Below are 22,202 nucleotides of genomic sequence, written 5' to 3'. Positions count from 1 at the left end.
CCACAGCCTGTAGAACAGTTTTCCTAAAGGGAAGGACAGCAGAAGATCCCAAATCAAGCCTATAGTGTCTATAGAAGGTGCAAGGTGAAGACTGAATCGCAACCTTACATAATGCTTGATGGGGACATCCGCTTTTTTATTGTTCTGCCATGGATTCCCCGGATTAGCACAGAAAGTAGGGTGCACAATTTCCTGACTTCTATGGAAATTGGAAGCAATCTTCGGAAGAAAGGGTCTGTATAAAGAGGATTAACCGACAAAGCTTGAATGTCACTAACTTACCATGCTGAAGTCAGGGCCACCGGGATAATAGTCTTTAATGTGAAGACCCTGAATCCATGGGTTCAAGCGAAGGCTTGTTAGAGCCGTAAGCACTGGATTCAGATCCCAGGATGCCATCTTTGGACTGGAAATGGGCCTAGATCCAAAGCTCAATTTCACATTCCTTGCTTATTCAATGCAGGTTGGACACTGTTCCAGGAGTCTATGGCTAAAAAGGTCCACTTGCAATTCTTTTCCTCTTTATATGGAGGTGCTGTTAAAGATAAAAGGTGAGACTTCGCCATCTGAACTGATTAGGCAGTGTCATTAGGGATCTTGGCTGAGTTCCTCCATAATGGTTTACATAAGCTGAAACTACTCTGTTGTATGACAAGACCTTTACATGGTGACCATGTATAGATGAATGGAGCGTTCTTATATACTGCCTAAGGCTTCATTGCTTCATTAGGTTAGAGGAACTGAATCTTTAGAGGCAGCCCACGGGTGTGTACCTGTGACCATGCTACTACTGGAATGTAGGAGATTAGAGTTATTAACAGCACTATCTTGTTCAGAGTTGTGGCCAGACTGCTTCTTAATTTTGACATATAGCAGGACCACAACTCTTACTCACTGCCCAGTGAGTTCTGGAGCGCTCGATGGATCTGCCCATAATCCCGAAATAGTTGAGGTAAACTATTGTCAATGCCTCTTCCTTCGATATGAGAGTTGTCCTAACTACTATACGTCTCCATAAAGCCTTAAGGCTCATTAACATCTGAATGGAAGGACACAAACTGAAAGCCTAAATCCTCATTTTATGCCAACAACTATTCTCAGGAAATTTGATGTTTCATGTGAATTGGAATCTGATTATAGACCTCCTTAAACGCCTATACTACTATATAGCAACCTGGAACTGCAGATTTAATAGCAGATCTTATAGAGTCAATTTCGAATGATCTAACTCTCAGGAATCTGTACAGCCCCTTCGGGTTGTAGCAATCCCAGGTAGGACTGGGTTAAATAATAGCTTTACAGGTCTTGATTAGGGCACTTGGAGAGCTATACACCAGAGCAGGCTAGGCATTCATCTTAGTCAGACTGCTGGAAAGCAGAGCAGACTGTATGCGTCTTGGAGCTAATCAGAGACACAGGCCAGACTCTACCTGAGCTGAATCTGCAAGTATCAGTGGTTGCCCTGGATAAATATTGTTTTGTTTGATCAAGCTGGGTTAGCCGAGCAGTATATGAGTAGTAAGGGTATGTCTTATTTAGTCAGCGCTTGGACAAGACCAGAAATATTATGTTTATGACTTCTGGGGAACCTGTAAAAAGCACTAAAACTGCGCTTGATTGGACCAAACCCACAATGGCTGTATGAGCACTACGTGATGCTTCCTACCTTTAAGAGTGAAAACCTACAAGGTTTATTATTAACCTGCAAAACTAAGGAAGCGCTCTTATTGTCACCTGCCTCCAAACGGCATTCCACCGAGCCAGTTATGCACCAGCCAGGAATACTGCCACCCTCTGTCTCAAAATAGAGGCTAGGATAATTTTCCCCCCTCAAGGACAGGAAACCAACTGAGGTGGTGGAGAGGCGCCGCCCTTTTATTCTGTAGGTTTCCTGTCCAGGAAGGGCGGATCCCCTCTCTCGTTGTGGTGCTGTCATGGGTGATAGGAAAATACGTCAGGTTTTGTTTTTTAAATGGATTTAGAATAAAGCATTAATTTTTATTATACTGTATGGTTGTGCTGGATCAAACTCCACCCCTCCCCCCTTCCCCTAATCCTTCATTCAGCTGCTTTCACCAGTGGGATCGGCACCCTCGTGAGGATTTCAACCGTGTACCAAAATTACAATGGCAAGGGGAGCTACACACGTGGACAAAATTGTTGGTACCCCTCGTTTAATGAAAGAAAAACTCACAATGGTCACCGAAATAACTTGAATCTGATAAAAGTAATAAATTAAAAATCTATGAAAATGAACAAATGAAAGTCAGTCATTGCTTTTCAACCCTGCTTCCACAGAATTTAAAAAAAAATTAAACTCATGAAATAGGCCTGGACAGAAATGATGGTACCCCTGAAAATAATGTGACAAAAGGGACATGTTAAATCAATTTGTGTGAGCATCACAGGTGTCTACAATCTTGTAATCAGTCAGTCGGCCTGTATATAGGGCTACAGATACTCACTGTACTGTTTGGTGACATGGTGTGTACCACACTCAACATGGACCAAAGGAAGCAAAGCAAAGAGTTGTCTCAGGAGATTAGAAAGAAAATTATATAGACAAGCATGTTCAAGGTAAAGGTTATAAAACCATCTCCAAGCAGCTTGATGTTCCTGTGACTACAGTTGCACATATTATTCAGAAATTTAAGATCCATGGGACTGTAGCCAACCTCCCTGGATGTGGCCGCAGAAGGAAAATTGATGACAAATCAAAGACGGATAATAGAATGGTAACAAAAGAGCCCAGGATAACTTCTAAAGAGATTAAAGAACTCAAAGAACATCAGTGTCAGATCGCACCATCCGTCGTTGTTTGATCCACAGTGGACTTCATGGGAGACGACCAAGGAGAACACCATTGTTGAAAAAAAAATCATAAAAAAGCCAGACTGGAATTTGCCAAACTACATGTTGACAAGCCACAAAGCTTCTGGGAGAATGTCCTTTGGACAGATGAGACAAAAATGGAAGTTTTGACAAGGCACATCAGCTCTATGTTCACAGATGGAAAAATGAAGCATATCAAAAAAAGAACACTGTCCCTACTGTGAAACATGGAGGAGGCTCTGTTATGCTCTGGGGCGGCTTTGCTGCATCTGGCACAGGGTGTCTTGAATCTGTGCAGGGTACAATGAAATCTCAAGACTATCAAGGGATTCTAGAGAGGAATAAGTGTTGCTCAGTGTCAGAAAGCTTGGTCTCAGTCACAGGCCATGGGTCTTGCAACAGGATAATGACCCAAAACACACAGCTAAAAACACCCAAGAATGGCTAAGAGGAAAACACTGGACTATTCTGAAGTGGCCTTCTATGAGCCCTGACCTAAATCCTATTGCTCATGAGGAGTGGGCCAAAATACCTGTCGAGAGGTGCAGAAGTCTCATTGACAGTTACAGGAATCGTTTGAGTGCAGTGATTGCCTCAAAAGTTTGTTCAACAAAATATTAAGTTAAGGGTACCATCATTTATGTCCAGGCCTATTTCAGGAGTTTATTTTTTTTTTAAAAATTGTGGAAGCAGGGTTGAAAAGCAATGTCTGACTTTAATTTGTTCATTTTCATAGCTTTTTAATTTATTATTACTTTTGTCGGATTCAAGTTATTTCTGTGACCATTATGGGTTTTTCTTTCATTAAACAAGGGGTACCAACAATTTTGACCATGTGTGTATATCAAAATACTTTTACTAACATTAATAAATGCAATGTGGTCTGTAAGATGAATCAGTAGTATGAATAGTGCATGCTCATTTCCCCCCTGCCTCCCAGACCATCCGTCTGTGTGGGAAATTGGCCCAGTGCACAGAGTGTGTTGGATCCACGGGCACTGGTACATCGGGGGTGTTGGATCTATGGTGTACATGGACCGATTATACACTCGTCTTAATGAGACCTAAGGCAAACTTTTGAGAGCACTGCTATATTTCTCATAGACTTTAATGCATAGTGAATAATCATGTCACCTCTGCGTGAACTCTCACAGGTGTGAAAATTCCACAAGTGTCTCTAGATAGAAAACCCCTTTAGGAGTGATGTACCTTATTATAAAGTGACTGTCTACAGCCGTGCAGTGCTACATCTGCATCGCAGAGAGGATTTCAGTGGTAGATGGAGAGACTCTGCCATCTGCAGATCATTCCCTTATATCACAGCGTTACATTTACCTAACTGTACAAGACCGGGCACATACCTGGAAATACATAATGTTACTTTATTTAGCTTGTAATCTGGTTGTAATCCTTAATTAGAACATTTTCAGCTCATCTTTTGACAGATTTTATGAGAGTGGTTTTCTTAAGTACTGGAATCTTGAATTTGCTGTTTTGTTTTTTTTTGCATGGTGGATAAAATTAAAAACAGAATAAAATAAAACATAAAAACATTTTATGCAACAGTACAGTCCGCATTTGTTCATACATCATCCATACAGTAGTCACACGTCGTATAAATAAGACACTTATATAACATGCATGTATAAAAATAGAAGCAGAACGCCACTTCATCTACAGATATCTAGTGGCAAAGTTGTTACTGCAAACCAATCCGCACCAAAAAAAATTTTGAAATACATAAGGACCAATAAAGTACACACTAGTTCGTAGTTCGTGAACGTATTCAATGCTGGCCTCTTACTAGACACACCAAGTAGTGTAATGAGAAACCCCTGAATCGACCTGTCACAACCACCAGTCTTAGCTTGGGGTAAATCATTAGAGTATAGGTCCATTAACCTGGAAGGAGCGACCAGCTTGAATGGAGGATGCAGTCCTAATAGTAATGCTTCCCAATAAAGAATCCTTGTGGACTCGGTGATGGCGATGGGGGCACAGCAAACAACCAAGGCACCCAGATCATATCAAGAGTAATACCGACTTTTGTGTCCTGACGATACAGTTAATGGAAGGGTCACTGATGAAAGGGAAGATACCTCCCAATAAAGACTATGTGACAGGAAGAGTCTATAGAGTATAATCATGGAGAGCGACTGAGACAAGATGACTCCCACAGTGATCACCTAATGAAGAAAACACAGGCAGTTAGTGTGACAGATACATGTGATTATTGCTACAATTCGGACCATTTATTAGACAATATGATGGCACTATGTAAGAAACGTTTAATAAATAGACCAATGTGCTGTCAGAAATATAAGTCACCAGCCGTGAAGGGGTTAAAACGTGCAGGAAAGACTCATGGCAACTTCTAGACATGGCTCAGAACACAGAAGCCGCCAAAGCCCACACATTCTTTCAGATACAAAACATTTAATACGCATGATTCTTTGTATGTATTCTTCACTGCTTTTTTTACTTAGTTTACGTAGTTAAGTACAGAAAGGTATGGTTATATGAGCTAAAGGGGATTTTTCTTTCAGAAATTCTCGGTCCCCAGGGCAGTTTAATCACGCTTTTTTCATTCTCCCCAGGTCCAGCATTGAGTTTCCACTGCTGCTCCCGATGTCAGTTACTGGTGCAGCGCTTATGTCATGTTGACAACACGGCAGCCAATAAGCGAGTACAGCGGGTCTAAGTAGGACGTTCAGTCCACAAGGGTACAGCCTCTGAGCTCGCTGATTGGCTGCTGCACTGTCGACGCGCTGCAGCCAATAATAGACACAGGGAGCAGTGGCAGTAACTCAGCGCTGGACCCAGGGAAGGTGAGTAAAGATTTTTTTTTTTTTTTTTCCATTTTAAACAAACTGCGCCCGGGGGCTGGCATTTTCTGAAAGAGGATAATCCCTTTAAAAACGTTAAACTGTTGCTATTAAAGAATTTATAGCAACAGATTTTTCTAAGGGTTTTATAGACGAGGAAAAAAAAACAAACAAACCACAGTGCTCACCTTCTCTCTCTGATACTCTTTAAAGAAGAATGAGATGGCAACAAAACATGGGTGGCACAAGAACCACAGGAAACAACCCTAAAAATGAACACGGATAATACTCATTTAGATTTTAAAGCAATACAAATGAAGAATATAATGCTCAAAGTCTGGGGCTACAAGGCAATAATTGGATATGCCTAAATTGCATTAAATTGTGCCGTTTTTTGTAATGTGACCACAATGTTTTCTTATGAGTCACAAGCGACATTGAAACTATCCCAAAGAAAGAAAAAAATAAAATCACCTGCAACCTTGTTATAACAGACGGCGTTGTCTTATTTATACAGATTTACATTAACAGTAGGAGCCCGGCATTTTTTTGTAATCTTACAGCTCAGCAAAATTAAGAAATTAAATGGCAGAGGGGATTATTTCCTATATTATACGTAGGCAATCACTAGGTTGTGTGTTTAACCCCTTTACCTCCGAGGGTGGTTTGCACGTTAATGACCGGGCCAATTTTTACAATTCTGACCACTGTCACTTCATGATGTAATTACTCTGGAACGCTTCAATGGATCCCACTGATTCGGAGACTGTTTTTTCGTGACATATTGTACTTCATGATTGTGGTAAATTTCTTCGATATCACTTGCGTTTATTTGTGAAAAAAATGAAAATTTGGCAAAAATTTTGAACATTTTACAATTTCCTAACTTTGAATTTTTATGCCTTTAAATCAGAGAGATATGACACACAAAAAATAGTTAATAAATAACATTTACCACATGTCTACTTTACATCAGCACAATTTTGGAACCAAAGTTTTTTTTTGCTTGTTAGGGAGCTAGAAGGGTTAAAAATTGACCAGTGATTACTCAATTTTACAACAAAATTTACAAAAATATATATATATTTTTTTTTTAAAGGGACCACATCACATTTGAAGTGACTTTGAGGGATCCATATGACAGAAAACACCCAAAAGCGACACCATTCTAAAAACTGCACCCCTCAAGGTGCTCAAAACCACATTCAAGAAGTTTTTTAACCCTTCAGGTGCTTCACAGGAATTTTTGGAATGTGGAAGAAAAAAAATGAACATTTTTGTTTTCACAAAAATGTTACTTTAGACCCCAATTTTTTTTATTTTAGAAGGGTTTCATTAAAAAATTAACCTCAAAATTTGTTGTGCAATTCCTCCTAAGCACGCGGATACCCAATATGTGGGGGAAAACCACTATTTGGGCACACGGCAGGGTTCAGAAGGGAAGGAGCGCCATTTGACTTTTTGAATGTAAAATTTGCTTGAATAATTAGCAGACGCCATGTTGCGTTTGGGGAGCCCCCGATGTACCTAAACAGTGGAAACCCGTCACAAGTGACCCCATTTTGGAAACTAGACCCCTCAGGGAACTTATCTAGATGTGTGGTGAACACCCTGAACCCCCAGGTGCTTCACAGATGTTTATAACATTGAGCTGTAAAAAATAAATTTTTACATTTTTTCAACAAAATATTTTTCATCCTCCAATTTTGTATTTTCATAAGGGTAACAGGAGAAATTGCAGCATGCAATTTGTTGTGCAATTCCTCCTGAGCACGCTGATACCCCATTTGTGGGGGAAAACCACTGTTTGGGCACACGGCAGGGTTCGGAAGCCATTTGACTTTTTGAATGCAAAATTTTTTTGAATAATTAGCGGACGCCATGTTGCATTTGGAGAGCCCCTGATGTGGGGGGTTTCCAATGTTTAGTCACAAGTGACACCATTTTGGAAACTACACCACTCCAGGATTTTATCAAGGGGTATAGTGAACATTTTGAACCCAGAGGTACGACAGAATTTGATAACATCAGGTCACCATATTGAATAAGTTGTCAATAGTCTTGAGCACAAGTGCTCGCTACTTAAGTTTGCATCAGGTTCTCTCGTATGCACCAAGTATCGTGGGTGCTCAAGTGACATGCTCGAGTCCCCGCCCGTTTCACGGTTATTAGACACCCAAAAAAAAACATGCGCGGGATCGCTCATGCATGGCAGGCAATCCCTGCAAGTTTTTTTTGGCTGTATAACAGCTGCCAAACACATGGGGCAGAGACTCGAGCACCCGCTATAATCGATGCAAACTCAAGTAGGGAGCACTTGCGCTCAACACTAGTTGCCATATCATAGTCATTTTTTTTCTTTACTTCTGAAAAAATTCCAGTCCAAACCCCAGAGTTTATTTTTTACACTGTTTCTCGTGCTGTATAAGTGATTAGAGGACTTTATTCTTCGGGTCGATGCAATTACAGCAATACAAGATTCATATATCAGGTTTTTATCATTGACAGCTGTCACACATTAAAAAAACCTTTTTTTTTTTTTGCAAAGACTAGTTTTTGCATCGCCATAATTTGAGAGCTATAATTTTTCCATATTTTGGCCGACAGTCATGTGACGGCTAGTTTTTTGCAGGACAAGTTGACGTTTTTATTGGTACCATTTTTCGAGCACGTGACAGTTTTTGATCGCTTTCTATTCCGATTTTTAGGGGGCAGAATAAACAAAAACCAACAAGTCAGGAATTGTTTTTTTGGTTTCTTTATGCCGTTCCGCATGTGGTAAAATGGATAAGGCAGCGTTATTCTTCGGGTCAGTACGTTTACAGCGGTACCACATTTATATATTTTTTTTTTTGTGTTTTGCCGCTTTTAAACTATAAAAACTATTTTATAGAAAAAATTATTGTTTTTGCATCGCTTTATTCTGAGATCTATAACTTTTTTTATTTTTCAGCCGTTGGAGCTGTATGGCAGTTTGCTTTTTGTGGGACAAGATGACGTTTTCAGCGGTACCATTTTTATTTACATTCGTCTTTTTGATCGCGTTTTATTACATTTTTTGGGGGGCGGTGTGATGATAAAGAATCGTTTTTTTTTTACCGTGTTCTCTAAAGGGGTTAACTAGTGGGACAGTTTTATAGGTCAGGTCATTCCGGACGCGGCAATACCAAATGTGTGTACTTTTACTGCTTTTTTTTTTCCATAAGATTATTTATGGGTATAATATATTTTAATTTTTTTTTTTAAATATTTTTTCAAATTTTTTTTTCCACTTTGACACTATTCTTACTTTTACACTATGTCCCACTATGGGACTTTCACTTTTTGCAGCCTGATCAGCTGTATAGCACAGGAATGCAGCACTATCCCTGTGCTATGCAGCCTGTCAGCGCTGCACAGGGAGAAGTCACTTTGGTCGCGCACTGCGCATGACCAAAGTAATTTCCTGCCTGCTGGTGACCCGGATGTTGTCATGATGACATTGGGTCACCATGACAACATCCGGGACCGGACTCAGAGATGCCGTTGACCGCCGGAGAGGAGGTAAGTATCGTGCTTACCTCCCCTTGCCACCGGAATGCTGCGATCGATTTCGAGGGGTTAATGTGCACAGAGAGGTGCGGGATCGCTCCCTGCACATAGCACCGGGTGTCAGCTGTGACAATCAGCTGACACCCGGCGGCGATCGCCCTGCACTGCTTGTGTGCGGGCGAAATTGCCAAGGCGTAGTAATACGTGTCAGGCCCATAAGGCCCAGGGCACTGATACGTATTAGTATGCCCTGGGCCTGAAATGGGTTAAGGGGGCCTTCTAGTCTAGCGGATAGGAAAAAAAAAACATTTTTTTTTTCCTCGTGTTTATTCTGGAGAATATATCTGCAAAACGATTTAGCTCGATTCGCAATATTAAAAAAGTTATAGCATCTTCTAGAGAGCGATCTCCCTATAAGACCGTGCGGTGCACAACGGAGCATTCAGTCAGCCGTGTGTGTATGCTTTCTTAGCTTTTGGAATAACTTGCCCAATAGACGGTCGTTTTTTTGGACAGCATTTTTTAAAAAAAAAGTCCTTAGTAATCACCTCAAACTAATCAGAGAACTAATATGTGAATCTATCTACAAAGCAGAAAATGTGTGTCCTGGAGTTATGAGAACTGCCTCACAGTCGGACTGTTCTAGTTTTCCAAAGCGACCAATCAGAGCTCAGCTTTCACTTTACCTCAGCAGCTTCAATGCTGAAAGCGGCACTCTGCTTGCTATAGGCGATCTGTGTCGAGGCAAGTGGACGCTAATGAAGTTATTCGTGAATTTTAGAAGTTTAAAAAAATTTGTGGAAATGAATAAAAAAGGGTTGAGAGATTATAAAGAGTGTCCATATTGTTCTAAAAAAACTGATATTTTGAGGCAACCAACACACAAGTGATCAGAATTCACAGTTTGCGAGCATGTCGGCAAAAAAACTAACAACTTTGAAAAATATCAAGTTGCCTGTTTCGAGAGAATTTGGTTACTGCATTCTGAATTTTTTCACCGTGTTTTCGACAACTGCATCACTCGTAATATGCAAAAACAATATAAAATTCTCTCAGACGCCACTTTGAGGTGTAGGATTCAAAATTAAGGTCAAGTGCTGCTGTAACGATGTTCACAGATGCCTCTCCAATTCTTGACAAAGCATTTGAAATCAACAGTCGAATTGTGTTTGTTTTTTGACTTTTAGGTGTAGGACAAGAAGGCCTAAATTTATTTTGCGGCTTTATGGACATTTGCCATGGCTATAAACACTTACTACGCTTGCCTTGAAAATATATATAATAGCATCTGCAGTGTACAATTGCATTTTAATGGAAGCAGTTGACGAAGAAAAGATGAAGAAGCTGAAAATGTTGCAACACATTTCAAAGTATGGAAAAAAAAAAAAAAAAAAAAAGATTCTCATCTTTATTTGTGGTGTCTACTCTAATTGGAAAATATAAAAAAAAAAAAGTAGTCGATGCGGTGGTTAGAAGTAGGTTGTGTCAAGCGTGTAGTGTGTGGAACAAAAAAAAAAGGACGACAATATTGAGGAATACAATGAATGTTATGAAACAGACAAACAAATTTGCTCCACAAATCACGAAGACAGTGTGGAAAAATGGAGATTGACACTAGCACTGATATGTTTTTGAGATCGCAGGAGAAGCACAGTTCTTTACGAAAAGCATATTGGAGATGGGGACAGAAAAACGTGTCGCAGAATTTTAAATGCCAATCTATATGAAGATGAAGCTGCTGTCGTGAAAAAAGAAATGGCATTAGACTTCGCAATGCGAAAAAAAACCCAAAAAGGTATCGGTGGCAAAGGTGCTGGAAAGTTATTGGTGAACTCACTAAGTATTAAGGCTTGACTATTCGCAGACATGTGCAACGTACTATCAGAAAAGTCCCACCAATGTTAACCGCAACATAACTGCCCACCTGGTAGCAAGTGGCGTAAAGCCAATGGTACACTTGCAACCTTCCATCATGATAAACCACCTCTTACTGCGAAGGTATTGGAGGTAATAAAGCCAATTTATGAAGAGCTGTCATAGGATTTGCTGAAATGTTGTGTTGGAGCAGAAACACAAAATAACAATGAGTCGCTCAACTCACTCATTTGGACTTTTGCTCAGAGACATCTTCAGTCAGGTGCAAAGATTGTGAACATAGCTACGTCTTTGGCAATAATTATCTTTAACGAGGGATTTATGCCAATTCTTAAAGTAATGGACGTGATGGGAATGACTTTTGGATAGCAAGCAGATATGTATGCGTACACTCGCGGCTTGGAGCGGTGTTTCTGTGACTCGTTCAAGAAGACAGATTTCATCGCAGAAAAGAGAGCAGCTCTGCAGAAATTTTATGAGTATGAGAAGGATCACTCTATGGTCCTGGAATAGCTGATTGATCGGAAGTAAACGTGTCTGTGTAATCAGTATGAAAAACTTTAACGCGTTTTTCCTCACAGCCACTATCGGTGGCCACGATATCTCCAGAACCAATTGGTCAATTGAATTGGGCTTGTGCACACGTTTTCAGTATATAAGTGCCTATCTCCTGTACCAGAATCAAGTCAAAATCTTTTTTTTTTTTTTGTTATTTTGACAGGCCTCCAATTGTGCAAAAAATCAAAATACTCAATTTTCAGCATGACGCATTTTTTTTAATTTTCAGTTCTTTTGATTCTGCTACTGGAGATAGAGACAATCATAGTAATTAAGAATCTCTTTTTTGTTTCAGACAAGTACAACAGCCGGGATTGTGGCCACCATTCACTGCATTTTTACAGTACTTATTATACTCTTTTCAGGATATAAAAAATTTGTAAGCATACTTCAAACATGTGTAAATGTATTTTTTTAACACTATCCCAAAAATCCTTATACTTTTTCCTCAAAAAATAAATAGCATAAAAGTTAGGTGTGTAGACTTGGAGACCCCCTTAAGCCTACGACACCTAGTAATTTAGTGTGAAAAATGTGAAGGTACTAGACTAATCATAATGTTTATTATGAGACACATACCTTGGCAAATGTAATGTAGAATTGGCGTTTCATTGTGCTCCTCTCAACTGTGATAATCTGGTACAGACCACATGCCAGAGATGCGGCTAAACAAACCTTCATAGCAATCAGGAGGACGCCGGCCAGGCTCTGATGGGCATGGTAACTGTGGTGATTGGTGTCTTCAAACTGCTCCCAAACCAGTAAGATGACCTGCAAAAAACACACAGAAGAGAAGGGATATACTTGTATTGTAACATAATATAATAGATACACACACATACCTACATACACACACAGAGGAGCAATACAACAAACCCACAGACCTGAGCAATAACGGCAATCACAGCAATCCCAGTGGAGGTTGGTGTGGAATCCCACTGAAGAGGTCTTCCTTGTGATTTCTTCATTCTGCTGAGAGTCCATCCTATACACAGGCTGAGGAGCAAATATAACATCTGTACCTCGGAGGCTATGTCACATACTAGAACAGAAATGGAAGACGATGTGTAACATGTGCAATACCTTTTTGCTCAAGGGAACCTTGTCAGGCGAATCAAGCAGCACAAACTACAGTCAGCATGAATCAGAGCCTGGCTGCCCGATTGCAGCCGGTTATATACTTCCAGGAAATGCTGGGGCGTTCATTGGGAGAGAAGTGAGGAGCCTGATACAGTGCCTGCCAGCTTCTCTCTGCACTTCTCAACAGGTCTCATGTGTGTACATCGGGAGAGATGGATGTGGAAGATCCAACCAGGGACCGCATCAGATTCATCTCGTCTCCCCCTATAGTCACCGGATGGATTTTCAAACTAAGTTTTCTCTGAAACATTGCAGCATTTCATAGAAATACATAACTGGCTGCAGTCGTGCGTCCAGGCTCAGATTCATGCTGTCCTTGGTTTGGGAAACATGAATCGGCTGACAGGTTCCCTTTCAACTTGACATTATCATGAAAAGGTGCTCAAAAAGAAATATAAAAATAATGTACACTTTATATATAAAAATCATACACCTCTGCCCGGCTTTTCTGCACAATACTAGTGCATTGCACTATTTATACAGCTTCTAAAGATGTATTGATATGTGGCCTTAAATGCATTAATACAGAAAAAACACAAGAAAATAAATAAGAATGTATTTACAATCTGGAACCATTTGAGAAGTGGACGGAAAAAAAATGTTGACATACTAAATATTATCCTAATAAAATACACCAACTAATACTGCATATATTCACCTTTAATTATAGTGAATATATTTTTTAAAGGTCCAAAATTGAGTCTGTATATGTAGATCACCCACTATACAGACACGCCGTATTATAAATAGTACTTTAGGTGTAAAGCTAGGTGGCGCTGAAGAACATCATAAGCCATGGCTGGCATACTGGGTGCTGAGAACATGGTCAGGGCACCGAATTCCTGAACTGCTGCACCAATTATAATTTACTTATTTTACACACTTCTAGGGTCATATATATTAGTAAAATACATTTATATATTGGCACTGTAATGCTCACATTCTGCCAAACTGCCAATAAAAGGAGCTCCTTTACCGTCCTTGGCATACCTGAAAAAAAGAGAAATTGGTGGAAATAGAAAAGTACATCAACAAATCAAAGAAAGAAAGAAAAAAAAAAAAGACTTGGGATATTTACCATGAGAAATGCAGGTAGTTTGCCAGGGCAGACACGACTTGCAGCAAGAGTGCATTGGATAGCACTTTCAGGACGGTATGCATCGGCCCACCTTTCTTAATGGTCTGCCACAGCGCCTGGATGTAAATACAAGCAGCCACAAAATACACCAGGACAAGCAGGAAAAAGAACTCATGTAAACCTGGGGAAAGACGAGAGCGAAGAAAAAGCTGCTTGTGGGTTCATAATGGCAAACAAGAAGTCACAAGTAATTAACTTTTAATTTAACCTCATCATGACCAGGAAAGTGTCAGTTTTTGAGCTCTCTTTATTTTACTCTCCTTCTTCCAAGAGTCATAACTTTTTTTACTTGTCGATCAACTTAGACGTATGAGAGTTTGTATTTTTCTTCAGGACGAGTTGTAATTTTGAAGAACACCATTACCTATACCATGCAATATACGGAAAACTGAATCTTTTATGGCACTCATTATGTGGTAAAAACAACCTGTTGCATGATTCCTCAGGTCAATCTGATTACAGAGATACTAAATCTACAGGGTATTTTAGATTTCAATTATACAAAAAAATTTGGAAAGTTGTAAAAAAAAGAAGAAAAAAAAATTGGTTTGTGCCGTCATATTCTGAGACCTGAAACTTTTTAATTTTTCCATCAATGGAGCTTTGTAAAGATTTGTTTTCTGCATTTTTAATGACACCATTCTGGCATACATACAATAAAAAGAGCACACAACGTCGTATTATTGGGGGTTCTGCAGTCACCGAAAAAAAAAGTTGTAGCGCTACTGATTGATGTTAGCTAATAGGGCTTGCTCACCAGGGCTGTGGAATCGGTAAGCCAAACCTCCAGCTCCCTCATACATGGCCCATGCTTAAGTGATAAATTTACTGTAGCACAGATTCATCTCCGCTAAAAGTCTAGACCCTTAGATCAGGAATAGGATAGACATTTATAGGACATTTCATAACTTTCCCAAATTCTTAGGAAAAAATATTCCCCACAAACTGCATTGAATTACTGTACCCAATTCATTATATATTTTAGGAGTCGGACCATTTTATACCGACTCCACTAAAATGGGCTCCGACTCAGACTCCATGTCGCTCAAACTGGCGGATAACACAGTTGAGTGCTATCAGATGTTTTATCGGATAGCACTCGACCCAATGTTATACTATGGTGCAGTGCAGATCTGACATTTTCTATGATGATTCAGCATGAGAGAACAATCACAACATGCTGCAAGTGGCTCTGATGTTTGGATTGCATGCACCCATACAAGTCTATGGGTGCGTGTGAAACATCAGACTGCACTCGGATGTCATCAGATGTACGCTCACAGGCACAATGGAGATCTCCTTCTCCTCACCTGTGATACCATTATCTCATGCACTAAGGTGACACTGACAGTTTCAGCAGAGTGTCATTAGTATAATCGGCCCGATTCTCTCGCTTGAGAGAATCGACGGTCCTGTGGTCCCGGCCTTAAGTGGCAGCTGCAGTCTACCCAACTATAGACAAGTCAAAGTACTGCAGCTGTAGCTAAATAGTTAAAATCAATCAGTAATGCTACTACAATTCGTAGTGTAGCCAAGGCGTTTGATTTCTGGGTATTCTCCAACTATGGATAAAGTAACACACTGTTCACATTTACATGGAAATTACAACTTATAAGTAAACTGTCCGGTACATCGACCCTTACCGGATTCATCTGCTCCAAAATGATCAAAAGGATTCCCCGCAGAATCGGGATTCAACAAAGTGACTTGAAATGTGATCTCATCTGTCCGCGGGTCCTCATAGCTCATCAGGCAGGTGTACTTGTCCACATATATGGCGTACCACGCTACAGGAGAGATGGCCTGTGGCAGAGTGTAGTTATATTCAGTTTGGTTCAAAGGAACTGAAAAAAAAGAAGAAGGACATGTAAAATATCAGTGGCAATACAAGCCACTAAAGTGGCAGTTTGTGGCTACATAGTCTGGGAGATCTGAGAGGTGCTGGGTTACCAAATATACTTTTTCCAGTACCTGTCTGATAACACAGAACATGACAATTAATGTTTCAGCGTGTGCGGAATCTGTACAATAACCAGGTTATGCAGTATGGCTTCTCTCGCTGTATCTGCTGTGCACATTCACCAGATGGCAGCTGTTTCATTTCACACAGTAGGATACAGTAAAAACGCTATTCCACGCTGTATATATTATTTTTCTATGGCCTATGGGTGACAAGTGCCACTGTATGACACGAATCATAGCCTTCCATTAAGGAGGTCACTGCATGGCATACCTTCACAGCCTTATGGTAAACCTAGACGTAGACAGCTTTCCCTACATGGTTTACAGAAGGAAAAACTGAGATAAAAGCCTGAAGGCCCCATACACATTAGTCTAACACCAGCCGAAACCTGTCCAAATCGGCCAACGGTCTAATGTATATGGGGACCTCCCGACTCTCCCCTGACAGATGATGCCGGGAGAGATAAGGAGGGAGGAAACAAAAGAGTGTACAGACAGGACAGAGGGGAATCTTAGCTGCAGCTTTCCGTAAGGTAAAACATTTACCTGCCGGTTTAAATCAAGCAGTGAGAATTTTTTACAAAAACTTTTATCAAAGAATCAGCTGTGATCCCCTGGTGTACTGTCTGTATCCTCTTTTGCTTCCTCCTCTGCCCAGGAGCTGCGGTATGATCAGACCATGTCTCTTTATGGTCAGATATAGCCATTAAACAGTACACAGCAGGGGCACGTGTATAAGATTATCTCAGCACAGGAACATTTTATTTAACTACATCCAATTGTGGAAGTTATTATTATTACAAGATCTATTGATTAAAATGAACTTTGTTAGTGGAAAAATCCCTTTAATATGTCAAGAATTTACAACCCCCCCCCCCCAAAAAAAAAAAAAAAAACTGTACTCATTGGAGACCAGCATCCCAATTCTCCTTCTGTATACCCTTCAGATTCAGCCAAGTACTATTCTGATGCACTTACCACCTTCTGTTTTTCTTCTGGATGGGAAAGCTCAGTCAGGAGCCCACATTATAAATGCTGGTTGCCTTTCTAAATAATTGGCCAAATCAGAGGATGTGCACACAGAAATCTTGCATTTCAGACTATAGCATGAGGAATAGTGGTAAGTGCACATAAAGCACACCACCACTGATAACTTACAGAAGATCCACAGACCGGTACATCAGGGTAGTTCCTCTTATAACCACTATGTGTCATATCTCGATGTCAGGGGTGCACGACCTTTCCTAGTACAAGGTCCACGCCGTCAAGATTAATCAATCCCAAAAGCCTCAATTTAACTGAGTCACTCATCTTTAGAAGTGATCACCTATGTGAAGGACTGTAGAATTCTAACCACTGGGCCCCCACCAATCCCGAGAATGGGACTCGGCATAGGCCTGTATGAATGCAGAGGGGGCAGCACATATGCATCACTGCTCCATTCATTCTCTATGGCATTGAAAACAGGGCTGTGGATTCGGTAAGCCAAACCTCCAACTCCTCAATTTCCATGACAACAACTCCAACTCCACGACTCCCTCATACATGGCTTATGTTTAAGTGATAAAAGTCTAGACCCTTAGATCAGGAATAGGACAGACATTTATAAGACATTTCATAACTTTCCTAAATTCTTATGAAAAAAATATTCCCCACAAACTGCATTGAACTACTGCACCCAATTTATTATATATTTTAGGAGTCGGAGTTGGTCCATTTTATACCGACTCCACAGCCCTGCATTGCTAGAGATAGCCAAGTACACAACTCCTCTTTTTCTGGCAGTCCCATAGAGAATGAATGGAGAGGAGGTGCACATTCTCAGCCACGAAGAGCCCCGTTCTCGGGATCGATGGACATCTGATACAAAGATGGCCACATAGAGAACGGTTAGTACTTATTCGGCCCTGCTCCCACCTACACCGCACTCTCTCTCTCTCTCGTCTGTCTGATGTGGGGAATACATGTGACCAGAGGTTGGGGGCTGCACAGAACGGCATTGCAGGCTGAGCACCCCCGATATATGTTACTAGTGTCTCTATACAGCCTTTTCTCCCATTTAAGGACATTAGACTTATAGCCAGAATTGGCAGCTTTAGCAATAACTGGTCACCATGATGTAAACAGAACAGTTATCTTTCTTAAAGTGCAAACTCTGAAGAAAGGGTTAATAAAACCGTAAGAAGCCTGTTCAAACTTTTGTATCATGGAAATCAATGGCCTAGTAAGTGGGCAATAACGGCAGTCAGATGTCCTTCCTTCTAGATCTTACCGATGATTTCCCCCCATAGAGCAGTCATTATGGTGACCTCGTATAGGACCAGACGAAGTGCAGTGTGCCCATAGAAGTATCATACATCCATCGTAAGAATACAATGACAAAGTGGCAGGAACTGGAGTTCTCAAATGCCACAGGCAGGACAGTTGCCACGTGACACGCAGCCCTCACAGATCCACTGTATGGAGGCCACATGTTAAATGGTAGAAATGCATTATAACTGTCCTCATAGAGATAACAGGATACACAGTCCTTAGCTGAGGACACCAGGGCTGTGGAGTCGGAGTCGTGGGGTTGGTGTCGGTATAAAATGGACAGACTCCAACTCCTAAAATATATAATAAATTGGGTACAGTAGTTCAGTGCAGCTTGTGGGGAAAACTTTTTCATAAGAATTTGGGAAAGTTATGAAAGGTCCTATAAATGTCTGTCCTATTCCTGATCTAAGGGTCTAGACTTTTAGCTGAGATGAATCTGTGCTACAGTAAATTTATCACTTAAACATGAGCCATGTATGAGGGAGTCGGAGTCATGGAAATTGAGGAGTCGGAGTTGGAGGTTTGGCTTACCGACTCCAAGGTCCTGGTGGACACCCATCTGTGATGCCCACATGCCCTATGGCATGAGACAGCCCTAAAAGCACTATTCACAAGCAAACAATGACTACAGGTGGAAGGCGTCTATTTATGGCCAAAAATGGGATTAGAGCCCATCATGGCAGAGCAGTAGAGCTGCTACTTTTGTGGAGATCAATGTCATCCTCTACATGTAAAGCCTGTGCCAGGCCATCACTCACTAATGGCCTTGTGTTACAGAGAAGAAGCTTTTGGTCAAGCTCCCGAGGGAGAAGATGTATACACAAGCCTATATGTACATACTGGATATTTGTGCCAGCGACAGTCTCTCCGGGCAGCTGTACTCCTCCATGTTTCCGTGCAGTCTCACCCATTCTTCATCCTGGTATAGATACAGGGCAGCATCTTTCCCAACCGCTGCTGCCACATTGCTGATCCGGACACGCAGCACAGCTTGTTCTCCTGCTCGGAAGAAGCAAACAAAGAGTTACAGCGTCAGATATATATAGCCAGACAGATCACCAGTGCTGGTGATCTGGAGACCACCAGGTTATTGTGTATTACTATAGTGATGGAGGAGAAGGAAAATGTGGCCTTTCCTGGTGAATTGTATCAGCTATATCCATGTACAAGTACTGTCATCTGGTATTAGGTCGTAGCTTATATCATGGATTAGAACAGCCAGCAGTGCCCATTATGCATCTATAACCCAACCACATAAGGCAGAAAAGCCGGCACTGGTTGTTGTCTGCAACAGGATGGGCATTTAACAGGCAAAATCACATGTGTTCAGTACATTTATGGCCATAGTGCCCCATGTAAAATACTAGACGTCCAGGCACACAATGTGTATGTAGGATACTAGACACTCGGGCACAAGATGAGTATGTAGGATATTAGCCATCTGGGCACAGGATTAGTCTGTATGATACTAGACACTGGGGCACAGGATGACTACAGTGGCATGTAAAAGTTTGGGCAACCATAGTCAAAATTACTGTTATTGTGAACAGTTACACAAGTTGAAGATGAAATGATCTCCAAAAGCCCTAAAGTTAAAGATGATACATTTCCTTTGTATGTTGTTAGGATATATATATAGATAGATATTTTTTTAAAAAACAATTAACAAAAGGGAAATGGGCCAATGTAAAAGTTTGGGCATCCTTGGATATTTGTGTGCTCAGATAACTTTGACCAAGGTTTCAGACCTTAATTAGCCTGTTAGGGTTATGGCTTGTTCACTATTATCGTTAGGAAAGGCCAGGTGATGCAAATTTCCCAGCTTTATAAAAACCTAGCGCCAAAAAACAGCAGTCATGGGTTCTTCTAAGCAGCTGCCTAGAACTCAGAAAATGGAAATGGTAGAGGCCCATAAGGCAGGAGAAGGCTATAAGAAGATAGCAAAGCGTTTTCAAGTTCCCCTTTCCTCAGTTTGAAATGTAATTAAGAAATGGCAGTGAACAAGATAAGGTCTGGAAGACCAAGCAAAATTCCAATGAGCTATGCTCTTAGGATTCCTAGAGAGGCAAATCAGATCCCCCGCTTGACTGCAAAAGACCTTCAGAAAGATTTATTAGACTCTGGAGTTGTGGTACATCGTTCTACTGTTCAGAGACACCTGAACAAATATGGCCTTCATCAAAGGGAATCATTGGAAGAAATCCTCTATGTCTTCACCATAAAATTCAGTGTCAGAAGTATGCAAACGAACATCCAAACAAGCCTGATGCATTTTGGAAACAAGTCCTGTGAAACGATGAGATTAAAATAGAACTCTTTGGCCACAATGATCAAAAGGTATGTGTGGAGAAAAAAGGGCACAGAATTTCCAGAAAAGAACATCTCACCAATCATTAAGCATGGGGGTGGATCAATCATGCTTTGGGTTTATGTTGCAGGCAATGGCACGGGGAACATTTCACGGGTAGAGGGTGGAATGGATTCAATGAAATTTCAACAAATTCTTGATGCAAACATAACATCATCAGTTATAAAGCTGAAGTTGAAAAGACGATGGCTTCTACAAATGGATAATGATCCTAAACACTGTATCAAAATCCACAATAGACTACCTCAAAGAAACATGCTGAAGGTGTCACAATGGCCCTCACAGTCCCCTGATCTGAACATCATTGAAAATCTGTGGCTAGACCTCAAAATCGCAGTGCATGCAAGATGACCCAGGAATCACACAGAACAGGAAGAATTTTCCAAGTAAGAATGGATGAAAATCCCTCAAACAAGAATTGAAAGACTCTTGTCTGGCTACAAAAAGCGTTTACAAGCTGTGATACTTTCAAAAGGGCGTGCTGCTAGGTACTAACCATGCAGGGTGCCTAAACTTTTGCATCAGCCCATTTTCCTTTTTGTCATTTTTAAAATTAAAAAGAAAAAATATAATATATTTTGATCACATAACATGCAAAGGAAAAGTGTCATCTTTAACTTTACCCCTTTTAGAGATTATGTAATCTTCAACTTGTTTAATTGTTCACAATAACAGTAATTTTTATCAGGGATGCCCAAACGTTTATATGCCACTGTACAGTCCTAGACATCCGGGCACGGGATGAGCACGCACGACACCGGCCATCCGGGCACGGGATGAGCACGCACGACACCGGCCATCCGGGCACGGGATGAGCACGCACGACACCGGCCATCCGGGCACGGGATGAGCACGCACGACACCGGCCATCCGGGCACGGGATGAGCACGCACGACACCGGCCATCCGGGCACATATATGAGCACACTACCCGCTGTATAACACTAAACATTTCCTCATTACAGGGGATGAATGGGCTCAGTATTATTAGTGTAATTGCTCCCTGTTATCAGCCACACTGGTGCCCCCTCGCACCGCTCAGTCGCTGGCAGGAGACTATACAAGCCTCCAGCACTAGGCCCAGGAGCTGCACAGCACGATCACGATCAGCAGTGTCTCCAGCTGCCACCGTATACCCACCATGAAAGAGAAAGGTGAAGATGTGCTGCCCCCGGCTGTGCCACGCCAGGGCGCTGTCAAAGCTGCCATGCACCGTTTTCGCCCACCCGGTGTGTGGCAGGAGCGCCCCCACGGCCAGAAGCAGCCCGAGCATCTCCTCTCATGAACTGCCCGGTGACATGTGCAGCTCCAGCCGCCACATCTGCAGAGTCAACGGGGCGTGGCCTTGACGTCACGACGTGCGACCAATCCGCTGGTGTCTAAACACTGGCTACGTGTAAGTGACACCAGGTAAAGTCGTCAAGCGCGGCTGTCGTAACGTCCGTCTGCAGTCCAGTACAGTGTCGCGACATACGATGTGCGCTGTACAGAGGCGTTACGTGTATCCGAGCAGTGGGCTGTCTGCAGCCACATGTCGTGTTCCTCAGGCCTTGTGATAGGCGCCACATCACACCATGAGCAGTGATCACCAGCCGCCAGGGGGCTTCCGCAAGAGGCTTCTGGTGACCGGAGGGGCCGGCTTCATGTAAGTGTGAACA

At 41.5% G+C, this 22,202-nt stretch overlaps 2 protein-coding genes across 3 annotated transcripts in view; one reads left to right on the top strand and one right to left on the bottom strand.

The window, feature by feature from the left end:
• Positions 1-4,365: 4,365 nt before the first annotated feature.
• GPR180 (G protein-coupled receptor 180) lies at positions 4,366-22,161 on the bottom strand. Its single transcript, XM_073664140.1, has 9 exons — positions 21,685-22,161; positions 19,018-19,176; positions 15,543-15,743; positions 13,840-14,020; positions 13,702-13,751; positions 12,506-12,663; positions 12,201-12,392; positions 5,846-5,923; positions 4,366-5,018 (listed from the first exon to the last, which is right to left on the bottom strand). Exons 1-9 carry the CDS (start codon positions 21,815-21,817, stop codon positions 4,860-4,862), a joined length of 1,311 nt encoding a protein of 436 aa, XP_073520241.1. The 5' UTR covers positions 21,818-22,161; the 3' UTR covers positions 4,366-4,859.
• Positions 21,892-22,202, top strand: part of TGDS (TDP-glucose 4,6-dehydratase) — a 39,737-nt gene continuing 39,426 nt past the window's right edge. Inside the window, exon 1 of one of the 2 annotated variants that reach the window (XM_073664142.1) lies at positions 21,892-21,954. Coding sequence is in view for 1 of the 2 variants with exons in the window: in XM_073664141.1 (XP_073520242.1) it covers positions 22,119-22,189 (71 nt within the window). In the remaining variant the exon portion in view is untranslated. Of the gene's footprint in view, positions 22,190-22,202 lie in introns of both variants that reach the window. The other variant, XM_073664141.1, reaches the window with a different exon arrangement.

Source organism: Phyllobates terribilis, unplaced genomic scaffold (genome assembly GCF_046119375.1).
Source record: "Phyllobates terribilis strain yellow unplaced genomic scaffold, ASM4611937v1 Scaffold_2__4_contigs__length_985480577, whole genome shotgun sequence".
In the NCBI taxonomy this organism is placed as follows: domain Eukaryota; kingdom Metazoa; phylum Chordata; class Amphibia; order Anura; family Dendrobatidae; genus Phyllobates; species Phyllobates terribilis.
The sequence above is the reverse complement of the archived record's forward strand: the minus strand, read 5'-3'. Positions and strand labels throughout refer to the sequence as shown.